The sequence below is a fragment of the Streptopelia decaocto genome (assembly GCF_964273445.1).
Source record: "Streptopelia decaocto genome assembly, chromosome: 15".
Taxonomy (NCBI): domain Eukaryota; kingdom Metazoa; phylum Chordata; class Aves; order Columbiformes; family Columbidae; genus Streptopelia; species Streptopelia decaocto.
In genome coordinates this window covers 11,869,267-11,882,649 of record NC_138670.1, presented here as the reverse complement: position 1 = coordinate 11,882,649, position 13,383 = coordinate 11,869,267, and the positions used below count along the sequence as shown (strand labels likewise).

Genomic DNA, 13,383 nt, shown 5'->3' with positions numbered 1-13,383 from the left:
AACAACACAACAACAAAAACACATGGCAAGGCAAAGAGTTGAACAATCACTATTTTTAAGCTTAGTCTAATATCGCCATAATGATATGGAAGGTGATGCTAAACTGACTGATAGTAGATAATAGTATTTAAGAGTCTAATGTCTGGTTCTTGGCGGTACTTCTCAGTACACCAGTTTACCACTTCTCCCTGTTCTATGGTTCTGTACCACCTGCCCCTACGATGTCGCAGTTACTGTGCAAATCTACAGGAGGACTGTTCTGTCAAAATTAAAAATGAGCTTTTTCTGTGAAGCTGGCCTGGATAGACCTCATGTTCTTCCTGCCTTGAAACCTGGATGTGTTGAGTTGTCCCCTCTGCTCTGTTCATGGCGTTCTCCCTCTGAGTCATATTCTCATTATTATCTTAGGGTAGTCTGAGTAGTCACATCAATTCCAAGCTCGATGTTTGCGATAACATTTTCCATGTAATTTGTGTGTATATAGATACATATGCTTATATGTATGTATCTACAGATATAGGGGGATGTATAGACTTTTAAATTTGTTTTAGCATTGACAGAGAAGAAAATCCAGATTCCTTTTGGGGGGAGGCAGAAGGGAGAGTAGCAAAGTACACTTTTTTCTTTCTTGTGCAATCTCATTCAGAGTTTTCAGAATTTTTAATAGCTTATGAATTCTAATATCTTGTATCTTTTTTAATGAGGTATGTGTATATTCTTCTTTTAGGCTGTATCACCAGCTCTTCGGTCATCAAAAACGCCGGCCGTAGGGTCTGAGGAGCGCCCTGTGGGGAAGGATGGTAGGACAGCAGTACCTTACCCACCAAGTAAGTAGCAACAACTGCTGACCCCTTTGTTGACAGCTAAAATTTCCTTATAGCTACCATGCTGTATTTATGTAGGAGACTTATAGCATCACTTTCTCAGGACTAAGAGGTAGGGTGCTTCTTCTGTTCTGTAATTACCAGATGCCAATATTAAGGTAAGCAGATTTTAATGACAACAGCGGATCGTAATATAGACATACATTTTAATGTGCTCTTCTTTTGACATTATTGTCTTAGATTGGAAGCAAGGGAGGGATTTGTTACAAATCTTCATTTCAAAGCTATTTCAAATCACTTTCAGGGTGTCATTTCTCTTGAGATGAAAGAGAATGGTGTTATATGTATGTGTGAGAGCAGGAAGGTGAGAATTTTTGGTATAATACTAACCAATCAGACTATGAATTACAAGTTACTTAGTGGTGGGAGGAAGAATGTTTGATTTTTGTGTCTGCTATAAGCAGAAATCAAATATCTCTGCAAATCATTCTTTAATGCTTTCTCATTAACTTTAGCTGCTAATGAGAACAAATTGAGGAGAGGAAAAAAACAGTCTGAAGGAGATGAGTCAGAGTTTTATGGACCCATAAAAGCCATGCTGATTTACTCAAATGTACAAGTCTGAAGTATACAGACTCTGGATTTTGACAGGTTTAGTTGATCCATAGCTTTTTAAAATATGCAAAGCTTTTCCAAGCATGACACACATGAAAATGAATAATGATAGTTAGCCTGTTGCTGTAGGGCTGGGGGATTTTTTCTAATTAAACTTTTTTATGAATCTGCACTGCAGAAATTTGCTAACTGGAGGGAGCTTGACTGTGAGAAAATTACATCCCATAGAGCTGTATGAAATAAGTTCAATAGATGTACTGCACTTCGGATGTGTAGCTGTCCCCTTGCCACCAGCTGTCAAGACATAACAGTGTCTGCAGGGAACTGAAACAGTGCTATGTTTCACCAGTTTGGATTTCCACAACACAGTGACTTCCAGTCAGAAATCCATCTGTACTTAGTTATGCATTTTCCATAATCTTTAGGCCGCGAAAGTTTTTGAATACAAGCATGTGTTTGTGTGCTATCAACTCAGGTTGAATGTATGTATAGGAATGGAAATGGAATTGGGCACTTAGTCTGTCAGAAAAGGTATTTTAGAGGGGACACCTGTGGGAATTTACCCTTCTCATAATGCATTTCTACAGGGAGTTTTTGATTGTTTTGCTTAAAGAAGAAAAATATACAATGGGTGGTTACACTGTGTTCATTTGCTGAGAAGTAATTTAGGGATTTTCCTGGCTTAATGTCATGTAATGCACAATTGTGATTTTGTGGCTTCTTCTGACACATGTCTCTTTTGGATGCCTGGCAGATTGATTCTTAAGCAAAATCGCCTGTGTTTGTGTTAGCAACAGTAGCCTGTCTCCTCTTCAGGAGGGATGTCGCCATGGACCAAAAGAGACTCCAGTCACTGTGTCAGTGGAAAAACGCAGCTAAGTGCATGCGAATTCCAAAATCATCCCATTTTAGGCCGTGGTATCAGCTCTGAAACAGGGAAGAAACTACTTCATATCCCCTTAGTAACAGTGCTGGGGCAAATGTTGCATTCATGTCAATTACTCTCTTCTATGATGAAATATTTTTTTGTTGCTGTTAAAATTATACATAGGATTTGTGTATCTACCAGTTTGTTGTTTCTGCTCGCAAAGTATCCCTAGGAATTTCTGCAATGTGTTGGAGTTAACTTTCCTCTAGGTTTATACTGGTGTCAGAACTCCAGTCAACCTGTAGAATCTTTGCTAGATTTTAACTGATGAAATAAGAGCTACGATTGAGTCAGTCTCTTCTGTTTTATTGGATTTCATTGAGAATTTGTATTTTAATGGTTAACAGTATATTATTTTATCATGTTTAGCTGTGGCAGATCTCCAAAGGATGTTCCCAACACCACCGTCTTTAGAACAACACCCTGCCTTCTCCCCGGTAATGAGTTACAAAGACGGGATAAGTTCAGAGACCGTGACCGCCTTGGGAATGATGGAAAGTCCCATGGTCAACATGGTTCCAACACAGCTTGCTGAGTTTAAAATGGAGGTGGAAGATGGATTAGGTAGCCCTAAGCCTGAAGAAATTAAGGTAACATGCCAAAAATGTGGTATTTTTATAATCTCATCTGTGTGTGTTTTGATATTTATAAACAAGTCACATGTGGTCTGTGTAGCAGACTATTTAACAAATGTGAACTGGATCCATATAAAGTACATATCACTCTTTAGTTGGGAAGAAAATTCTTGTCTAGTAAAAGAGCTGTTTAATTGTTGTCCTGATTTTAACTGTAGGTATTTTTCTTTTTGTAATTTTATATTTGTAATGGTTCTGGGTGTTCTGAGGGAACAATATTATATGTGAAATGTGCCCTATGCCTAACAGAAAAAATGTACATATATGAAAGAACATTTTACTTGTGACTAAGTAGCTGTTAAATGATTTATTTCTTCAGATGGTTTTCCTGTAGCACCTTTTATGTGTAGCCACTCCTTGCTGCCAGTCTCTGGGGACGCAGCGAGGGTAAAATGGTGCATGTGGAAAGGCTGCCTTTTTCTCTCTGAAATGTTGCCTTTTTTGGTTAGGGTTGAAAATCTCTGAGAAAGCCCAGGGGTTGAACTTACTCTGTTTCTTCTTCAGCTGATGTTACTTCACAAGTTTTAAGGCCAGATGGGACCATTCTTATCTGACTTTCTGTATAACACAGGTCAGGTAATGTCACATAGTTACTCCTATATTGAGTCCTATAGTGTATCTGAGTAAAGAACTATTTTAAAATGGGGACTCTACTGCTGGGTACTAGTACTCACCTCCCCGACTTTACATATGGGGATGTATCCATTTTTCCATAGCATCACATAAAAGGACTTAACATAAGCACCTAGTGTACATTGATTTGTATTTCATTGTTCCATCTCTAGCACAGGTTAGGAGGTAGGATAAAATCATTCTGCCTGCTTGTGTGTATTCTGCATTACTTAACTTTTTGGGCCAATTTTTGTCACTTTTGTCAGAAGTTATCGTTATCATATTTCCATGCATGTAGCCTGAGGGTTTTTTTTTTTAATTTAAAAATGCACATTTCTGTGTAGAAATACACATCACCTTGTTCTGCAGCAAGCTCATTTGTACATAGGCCATAAAAAGGGAGATACACACTATAACTCTGTCTTCCTGGTAGTCTCCAACACTTGATTTTATAGCTTAATTCTTCTCCTTCAGGCCCACCCCGTCCTTAATCTGCCGGAGCAGATTTCAGCAGCCATCCCTCTCCCCAGCACCACCTCCTTTCCTCTCATTTTGTGCTCCTGTGAATGCTGGAATTAACTGAAAGCGTGTTTTTAAGCATCTGTGTTGCTGAGAGAGCTGTACACAGAAAGATGCAGCACGTGCAGTTGCATGGATGAGAAGTGGCTATATATCAATATAAGAATACTGATATATGCATTTATCTTGGTATAAATGATTTAGTCAGCTCTGAATTAGTTAATTTTCCTGCATGGCAGTAATAGTAAAGCTTAAACAGACAGGAAGGAAAGCACAGGCAAGCCACAGGGTGACTTTCTCCATGATAGCATCCAGTTTTGGCCCCGTCCCTGCGGGCAGTGAGAGAGCTTGTGTTTGGGGGTTACGTCTCTGTGTTATGCTAAATGTGTCTGGTCAGAGCCAGGAGTCACCAGCTCCCCAGCTGATGCTGATACCTGTGAGGAGACTGAGCTCGTACGGAGCTTTTACACACAATTCTGTTGAGAGAGACTATGCAGGAGGGGCCGGGAGTTAGTGATCGCCGCTCCCTCCTGAAGCCAGAGAACCACCCGGTGAGGCAGGCGTGGGCAGCACGGCCACTTTGGTGCTGCCAGAGCTCTGCTTCCTTCTGTCCTGACTTGGCAACTTGAAGCCATGATGAGAAAATGCTTTACTGAAGTGCAGTTGTCCATTCACCTCGTATAGTTCGTGTATCTGCCAATTTTTATATCATTATAGAAGTCTGAAATAAGTTTTTTACAAGGTTTGTGAGACTTAGCCTTGCCACAGACCTTGTGGTTTGTTGGGTTTTTTTCTTCTGTTGGTGCAGTAAACAATTTGCTTAAGACTAGGATAATTTGGGCCTGGAAAGAAAATCTGTATTGGAATTTGTTGAGCTGGAAGTTTTTGAGTGGGAGCAGATTTTAGGGGCATCATTGATACTGAAGATATTTTAATCTCCCTCCCAGCCATTTTAGGAGTATTAAAATACATATTTAAATTCTGCCTGGTAACATTTCCAACAGTGCAATCTACTTGCTTTTAAATGTGTCACACCTGCTCATACACACCAGTGGGGGAAACAAGCACCTAAACCCATTGCTAATCATTTTGAGAACATGTAAGTAGATTTCTTGTGCTGAGTATTCAGCAGCTGAAGATAGTGATCCACACATTGCTCATCTCTCAACGCTTTACAACGTGCAAGGGAAAAAATGCAAAGATCTAATGAGATGTTAAATACCGAATGTCTGAGAGAGACTACTGTTACTATTTTAATAATGATTTTTACTTTGCAGTAGTGCATCAAATGGATTAGCTCTTTTCTTCTGAAAGAAACTTGGAGTAGCTCTAGAAACTCTGGCTGAAGTTCTTGTCATCATTCTCTGCAAACAAACATGACAGTTAATGAAAGTCCAGTTTGACTGGACTTCATTGATGCTTAATATTATGTTTACTATATTGCTTAGATATAGTTACCATTTGGCATGTGTAAAGTGTCCGCTGTTATTACTTGGCTTATATTCATCCCCACCGTGGGGGTTATGCAGAGAGGCTGACTTAAGGCACTTCAGTCGCACTGTGCCTCAGCCTCTCCATTGTCACACAGAAGTCTTGCAAAGAACAATCTTTTAAGTGCTTAAAGTGAGGTAGTGTGAAAATTTCATAGTGCACTAGTCACTTTTTAGACTAATTTCAGACAAGCTATGTCCAATCTAATTGTGAAATCTGCTGCCATTGAAGTCGTGTAGCATCTCAGTGTAACAAGGAGCCTCAGCTGAGTTTCCTTGAAGGAACTGCTGTTGAATGTTTTGTAGAATGAGTAAATATACGTAATTTGGGAAAAAAGTGCAGTTGTAGAGGGTTCAGACAGTACAATAGGTTTTAATTAACAATAAATAAATACAAAGAGCAACCTTACTATATTGTTGTAAACCATGTCATTTGGATGTTGCAGGATTTTTCATACGTGCACAAAGTTCCATCATTTCAACCTTTTGTGGGCTCCTCTGTATTTGCTCCACTGAAGATACTGCCAAGTCAGTGCCTCCTACCTCTGAAGGTACCTGATGCCTGCATTTTCAGGCCTTCTTGGGCTGTTCCTCCTAAAATTGAACAACTTCCTTTGCCACCTACAGCCACTTTCATTAGAGATGGCTACAAGTAAGTACGGTCTTGTAGGAAATTAGTTTGTCATGACCATGCCTAAAACGGCTCGTTACTTAAAATTTTTGCTTGTATTAACAATGCATTAGTACACACCAGAACCATAAAGTATTTTAAACCTTTTCTCATTGTCTCGGATCAAAAAAGTTCTGAGGGTAGGAACATTTGAATTAAAAACAGCTTTTGGAAGTTGATGGTGTTAGAGGATGTGTCCGCTACGCTCTTAGTGCTTTTAAAAGAACAGGAACATGTGAGGCTTGAATTAATTGTAATTTCTGATACAGGAAGATACTGTAATTCAACATAAACGAGAAGTGTTAGGGAATAAAATGAATGCCTGTGACAGCTCTCTCCTCCATGCTTCTGAATTCTTGTGATTTAACGGAGCTGGTGGGATGTACGTTATCCTCCCCTTTCTAAATACTAACAGAAAAGATGCCAGGCCTCTCTTCAGCATGAGAATGCTCTGACCTATAGGCAGAGATCACTATTAAATGTGAAAGCTTGTATTCCTTACCCAGGTCTCAGATATTAGCAATGTCTATGGGAGAAAGTCATTGCTAGAGATTTTGAAAGCTATCAAGAATTTGCACCGTTAAATTCATAAAACCTCTTCAAAGGCATAATAGTAGTACAGAGGTCTCCAGCTGCACTGCATTCATTTCTATGGGAAGTAGCCTGTATCTTTAAATCAGGCTGTAAATCCTTCAGTCCTTTTCCAGCTCCAAAGGATCTTTCAGTGTTCTCAAAAGAACTGCAAAAAAGAAATTGTAAACCTTTGATTGTGCCTAGGGAGCAATTTAATTCCCAGGTTTTTTCGTAATAGTAACTGATTCACCAGGCCTGAGCTGGTTATTAATTTCAGGTATTTGTTGGGGGAAAAAACCCTTTCATTTTCCATATAATCCAATTAGAGTGAAGATTATTACTGCAGGCTTCCGACAGAGTGGTGATTGCCAATCGAGGTTTCTAGGTCACATTTTCTTATTAGGCTGAGGCATTCAGTATGCTTCACATCCACAACTCCTTCAAGCCTTTGTTCTTTTTATTTCCTCCTCTTGCTTTGAGTTGGACATACATCAATTCAGGGTAACCCTAACATGAGTCTAAGGAATAAGGTCTTCACTATTTTCCTTTTCAAGTCACTAACGATATGTGAGAATTAGAATAGTGCTCCTTTTAAATGACACAAAATGTGCAGTAAGAACAAACATGAAGAAAAGCCGTTTCCCCTCCTCTATCAAGAGACTCGCTGAGCTCTTACACTTTTTCCTTGACCTAATATGTAACAAACACATTTCAGTAAAAGTGAACAACTTACTAGCAACTTGAAAACAGAAAAGATTGGCCCCATATTACCTGATTCTTGATGTAACAAGTCATTCCAAAGAGAAGATAGATCTCATGGGGAAAGTACAAACTGTTCTTCTGTCACTTTAATTTAGCAGAAAATGACAAAAAACAGTAATAAAAACCAGTCATGACAGGAGATGACCCAAAACCGTGATTATTAGTGTTACCAGACTAAGAGTTTGTAATGGAATGTGTCATGTTGTGCTGTCGAATGCATAATCCTAAATGAGGATTTGCATGTATAGTATTGGAAATACTGATACCAGTTGCATTACCACCATGAGGCAACATCGTGGGTGTGCCACATGCGTGACTTCTGACAGCTGTTCAAATTGATAATTCTAAAATTAAGATTTCTATGTCTCAGAAATATTTTCTTCATTTCCACTAAGGTATATCTCTTTCCAGATAATTGTGTTTAAAACAACAACTACAATTTTCCCTAAAAGAGTTACAAATATTGCAGACTCATAGAATAGTTGGGGCTGAAGGGACCTTCCCAGCTGATCCATCCCGCCCCTGCCATGAGCAGGGACATCTTCACCCAGCTCAGGTCGCCCAGAGGAAAAGTTGACAAGCAGAATGTCTGAAGGTGTTTTTATTTTCCTGCAGTTACCATGAATCCTTTCAGTTCTCACTATCTCCTTGTATTTAAAATAAGTTTTGACAAAGTTAGTCTGCACAACCAACCACTTTGTGATGGCATTTGACTCTGATTTCCTATATTTCTTGCAGCAATGTGCCTAGTGTTGGGAGTTTGGCCGACCAAGACTATCTTCAGATGAACACTCCTCAGATGAACACACCAGTGACGCTAAACAGTGCTGCTCCAGCCAGCAACAGCGGAGCAGGAGTTCTGCCGTCACCAGCAACTCCCCGCTTCTCCGTCCCTACCCCTCGCACCCCCCGGACCCCCCGGACGCCTCGAGGTGGGGGTACGGCAAGTGGTCAAGGATCTGTCAAATACGACAGCACAGATCAAGGTTCACCTGCTTCTACCCCTTCTACGACACGACCACTGAATTCTGTGGAGCCGGCCACTGTTCAGCCCATCCCAGAAGCCCACAGCCTCTATGTCACCTTGATTCTTTCAGACTCTGTGTTGAACATCTTCAAAGACCGTAACTTCGATAGTTGTTGTATATGCGCCTGTAATATGAATATTAAAGGTGCGGATGTTGGATTATACATCCCAGATTCATCTAATGAGGATCAGTATCGTTGCACCTGTGGCTTTAGCGCTATTATGAACCGCAAATTAGGTTACAACTCTGGGCTCTTCATCGAGGATGAGCTGGATATTTTTGGCAAGACCTCAGACATTGGCCAAGCTGCAGAAAGACGACTGATGATATGTCAAAGCAACTTGATCTCTCAGATGGGAGAGGGAGCTAGAAGGACCCAGGAACCTCCCATGAGCCTCCTCCTCCTCCTCCAGAATCAGCACACGCAGCCTTTTACATCCCTCAGCTGCTTGGATTATATGTCCTCCAACAATCGCCAGACGCTGCCGTGTATGAACTGGAGCTACGACCGGCTGCAGGCCGACAGCAACGACTCCTGGGTGGAATGCTTCAACGCGCTGGAGCAGGGCCGGCAGTACGTGGACAACCCCACCGGTGGAAGAGTGGACGAAGCCCTAGTGAGAAGTGCCACTGTGCATTCTTGGCCTCACAGCAATGGTACGAGTCAGAACAGATTATCTTTTTCCTTTGAAACTTCTATCAATTAATTTGTTTGAAACTTGCCAGTTGTGAGCCGCTAATCTTTATGTGGTGTTTGATATGCATAAAAATATTCTAGAAATAAAGTATATTTGTGAAAGCTTTATAAATTACATATAAAATACCGATACTCCAGTTGTCCTTAGATGTTGTGGTCTAAATTTGTAAAAATCTGTGGAAGTTCATTAGTCTGAAGGAGGGGTGCAGAACAAATACAAGTACTGAGAAGAGGGCAGAATTATGGCCCCTTTTTTTTGGAGAACAGTATAAGCATTCGGCAGAAAAGAACTGCTCTGTATGAAAGCGCCACCAAGAAAAAAAAGTGATTTTATAATCAAATATTACCTGTTTATATGCTGAGGTTGCTCCGACTTCTTATGAACTTTGAAAGGGATGTGAAAGGGACTATGATGACAGCTTTTTTTCAGTCATGTTTTCACAAAGTGCCACATGAAATTCCATTGAACTAATTAGAGTTGTACAAATGAGCGTTGCGAAGAGCAAGGCAAAAGAACAGTTAATCAAAAAATGCTGCCACCTCACAATAATTCACTGACAATGCTGCTCTGTCGTTCGCAGTGCTGGACATCAGCATGCTGTCCTCCCAGGACGTGGTGCGCATGCTGCTCTCGCTGCAGCCCTTTCTGCAGGACGCCATCCAGAAGAAGCGAACGGGCAGGACCTGGGAGAACATCCAGCACGTGCAGGGACCACTCACCTGGCAGCAGTTCCATAAGATGGCGGGACGGGGAACCTACGGTACATGTGTTGGGTTATATGGCAGCAGCTAAAATGAAAGCGTAGTTGGTTAGAAATGTGCGCTTTCTTCTGGAAATACATAAAACAAATGGGCTCTTTAGATAGCTGCTTTTTTTTTTTCTTTTCTTTTCTTTTGGGCTCTTCAGATACTTTTTGTTCCAATGCTTTAAAAGGCATTCGAAGCACTTGCTTGAATACCATAGTGGAGGTTTTACACTTACACTTTGACTTTTTACAGAACGCAGAAATGCTGGGTGAGGATCACACTCCCTATCTGAATCTGTATTTTGGCTTGTACTGAAACTAGCTGGTGTATAAATAACACCTGCCTCTCGTTATGTTAAAATTGTACCAAATCGTAATGGGGAAGAGGGGCTTCCTGAGCTACAAAAATACACAAAAAGTGGGCAGCGTTCTCCAAAAAGAGCTTTGCTTGTTCTAAGGGTTCCCATAGTCTTAATAAGTTTCAGTTTAAGTATCTCCTTGTTGTAAGCGACAATTTTGGAAAATACAAATCACAAAATAGATTTTGTATGTACACATTTAGGATCGTAGAATCATTTCAGTTGGAAGAGACCCTCAGGATCATTGAGTCCAACCATAACCTGACTCTAGCGTGTCCCTGAGAACCTCACCTAAAAGCCTTTTAAACCCCTCCAGGGTTGGTGGTGCAAAATAATGACTGACCTTTAAATGCATATTTCTCGCCCGCAGTTTATTTCAGTCTTAACCAAAGCAGTCTTGCTCAGTTTTTTCCTGCAGTTCCACTGTGCTTTGCTTTATTTTCTTTGTTGGTATTTAATATATTGCTGTTTTCCTCTGGGGATAGGACAACTTGTGATAACTACAGTTCCTCTCTAAAGCTGTTGTGCTTCACAAGGACTACTTCTAATCTAAGAATTTTTTCCAACATTTGTAGCTTTAAGAGTTAGGATTTGCCAATTGTTACCAGAGAATAAAATCCAAATTACCGTATAGCAAGTAGAAGAGCCTTTGTAGATTCAGTAATTTTTACTGAATAGTGACCTTTTAATAAGGTTAGTTTATATTCTGCAGGAACTACTTGGGTATATTTTCACTTCAAATATTCAACAGTATTTCTTGTAACAAGCACAGTGTGTGGGAGATGCCCATTCCCACGGATCTGTGGCAGTCCTCTCTGCTGGCACCGCCGGGGCTCCGGGGCAGCAGGAGGCAATATTTCCAATTATGATAACTTCGCTTGGTATTCTGTACCTGGGAATAAGTTCACCAAATCCTTTTACTTAGTGATTTTGCACAAGCAGGTGGAGGTAGGTGAACAACTGTAAAATCTGATTTTATGTATTCACATTATTACTTTTGGTTGAATAGGAACTCATGAGATGTGGTTGTGGTTATGACAAAGTAAAGCCAGGAGATTAAGCCTTGGGAAGGGCAGTACCGGTATTTACAGTTCTATGAAAGATGTTTTATTGCAGCTTTCTAGGAAAGGTTTAAATGGTGCTTGGATCGGGTCCCTCTGCTTTGGCTGACTGAACTTTGATTTTATGACATTTCTTAAATACCAAATAAATCTTTCTTCTCCTTTATTATTTTTTTCTGTGGGAGAACATGGTTTCTCAGGCATGAGTCAGCCTCGGTATAGGTTTCCACACTATGGTCAAACTTCTAGGAAACCCAGCATGGGAAGGGATGAGTTCTTTCCAATATGCCTGTAAAAGAACCCACTGCAGTTAAACCAGTTATTTTAACTATTTTTTCTTTCTCTTTTTTCATTGTAGGCTCTGAGGAATCTCCTGAGCCTCTTCCGATCCCGACTTTACTCGTGGGTTATGACAAGGACTTCCTGACAATCTCCCCATTCTCCTTGCCGTTCTGGGAGAGGCTGTTGCTGGACCCGTATGGGGGCCATCGGGATGTCGCCTATATCGTGGTGTGTCCAGAAAATGAGGCCTTGCTCGACGGAGCCAAAACTTTCTTCAGGGACTTGAGTGCTGTATATGAGGTTAGAAGGAGGAGCCACACTGAATTATTTCTCTGCTCTACTGCATGCTCAGTGGGAGAAATCCATGTTTTTTAAACAGTAACAGTGACTTGAATCAGGATATCTTTCATTTTGAGGACTTTCTGTACTTTCACAGTCCAAGAATACCATGTAATTGAGTTGTGCTGTGATTCTCTGTGCATTTCGGGGTATTTGTTGCCATCTGCTCTTTCCAGTACATGTTCTCTTCTTTTACAGAGGGTATAGCACTAGTATTAATACAGTTGCAGCCTAACCCGTGAAGGCCCAACCAAACCTAAAGAGCAAGGAGTAAATTAAATAAGCTGTTGTTTTCTTGCAATTGCTCAGCTGGAGAGAAAACCATTTCCTTTTTTTGCATGCACATCACGCACTACTGAATCTGTAAGATTACTTGAAACCTTAGTTTTGCTGTAAGTGCAATTCAAGTCAACAGATAAACGTAGCCTTTTGGTTTGATATTTATGAAGAAGCCACCAGACGTGTGCTGGTAATGAAGGGTTTACGCTACAAACCAGTTTGTATAACTTCCAGGTGCTCGGCACCTAGTGACGAGCATTTCTTCTTTCCTCACCAGATGTGTAGGCTTGGCCAGCACAAACCCATCTGCAAAGTGTTACGTGACGGGATTATGCGGGTGGGAAAGACTGTGGCACAGAAGCTGACGGATGAGCTCGTGAGCGAGTGGTTCAACCAGCCTTGGGGCACCGAGGAGTGCGACAATCATTCCAGACTGAAACTTTACGCGCAAGTTTGCCGGCATCACCTAGGTAAGGACCACGGCACTAGCAAGGCTGGTTTGTTTTCTGTAGGTATTTTAGGGGTTATTTGCAGTAGGTAGAGAATGGGGTTTTTGCTTAAGGTACAGATTACAATCCGTTTAAAAATAAAGAAGGTGTTATGAGGCTTTATCTTAATTTCTTAATCCTTCCATGTTAAATCTGCCTACTTTTGAAAGTTTCGTAGTTGTTTATCAGTCTGGTGATCATGTCAGAGATTCAAAACCAATTCTTATCTTTTTAGAAAAGGCAGTTGGGTGTGAAATGTTTGTATGTCTCAAAGACCATCTGTGCAATACTCAATATATAAATTGATCTGGTGTATGTTCTGCTTATACGTATCATCACACCAGTGTGACTGAATGACGCGCGTGGTGCCTTCAGGCATAACATTTATAAAAATGGCAGGTTCACTAAAACGCTGCACAGGAAGAATGGGTTAACACAGGTGAAAAAGAGAAAGTAACAGTATCCTCAGCCTGCTG

General features: G+C 40.7%; 1 protein-coding gene across 1 annotated transcript in view; it reads left to right on the top strand.

Annotated features, from left to right (window-relative positions):
- The window catches only part of MED13L (mediator complex subunit 13L), a 189,856-nt gene that overhangs the window by 154,427 nt on the left and 22,046 nt on the right, over positions 1–13,383 (top strand). Inside the window, exons 14-20 of the mRNA XM_082065976.1 lie at positions 728–827; positions 2,737–2,957; positions 6,070–6,275; positions 8,367–9,313; positions 9,935–10,114; positions 11,878–12,101; positions 12,697–12,889. Of these exons, the coding sequence (XP_081922102.1) occupies positions 728–827; positions 2,737–2,957; positions 6,070–6,275; positions 8,367–9,313; positions 9,935–10,114; positions 11,878–12,101; positions 12,697–12,889 (2,071 nt within the window). The remainder of the gene's footprint in view (positions 1–727; positions 828–2,736; positions 2,958–6,069; positions 6,276–8,366; positions 9,314–9,934; positions 10,115–11,877; positions 12,102–12,696; positions 12,890–13,383) is intronic.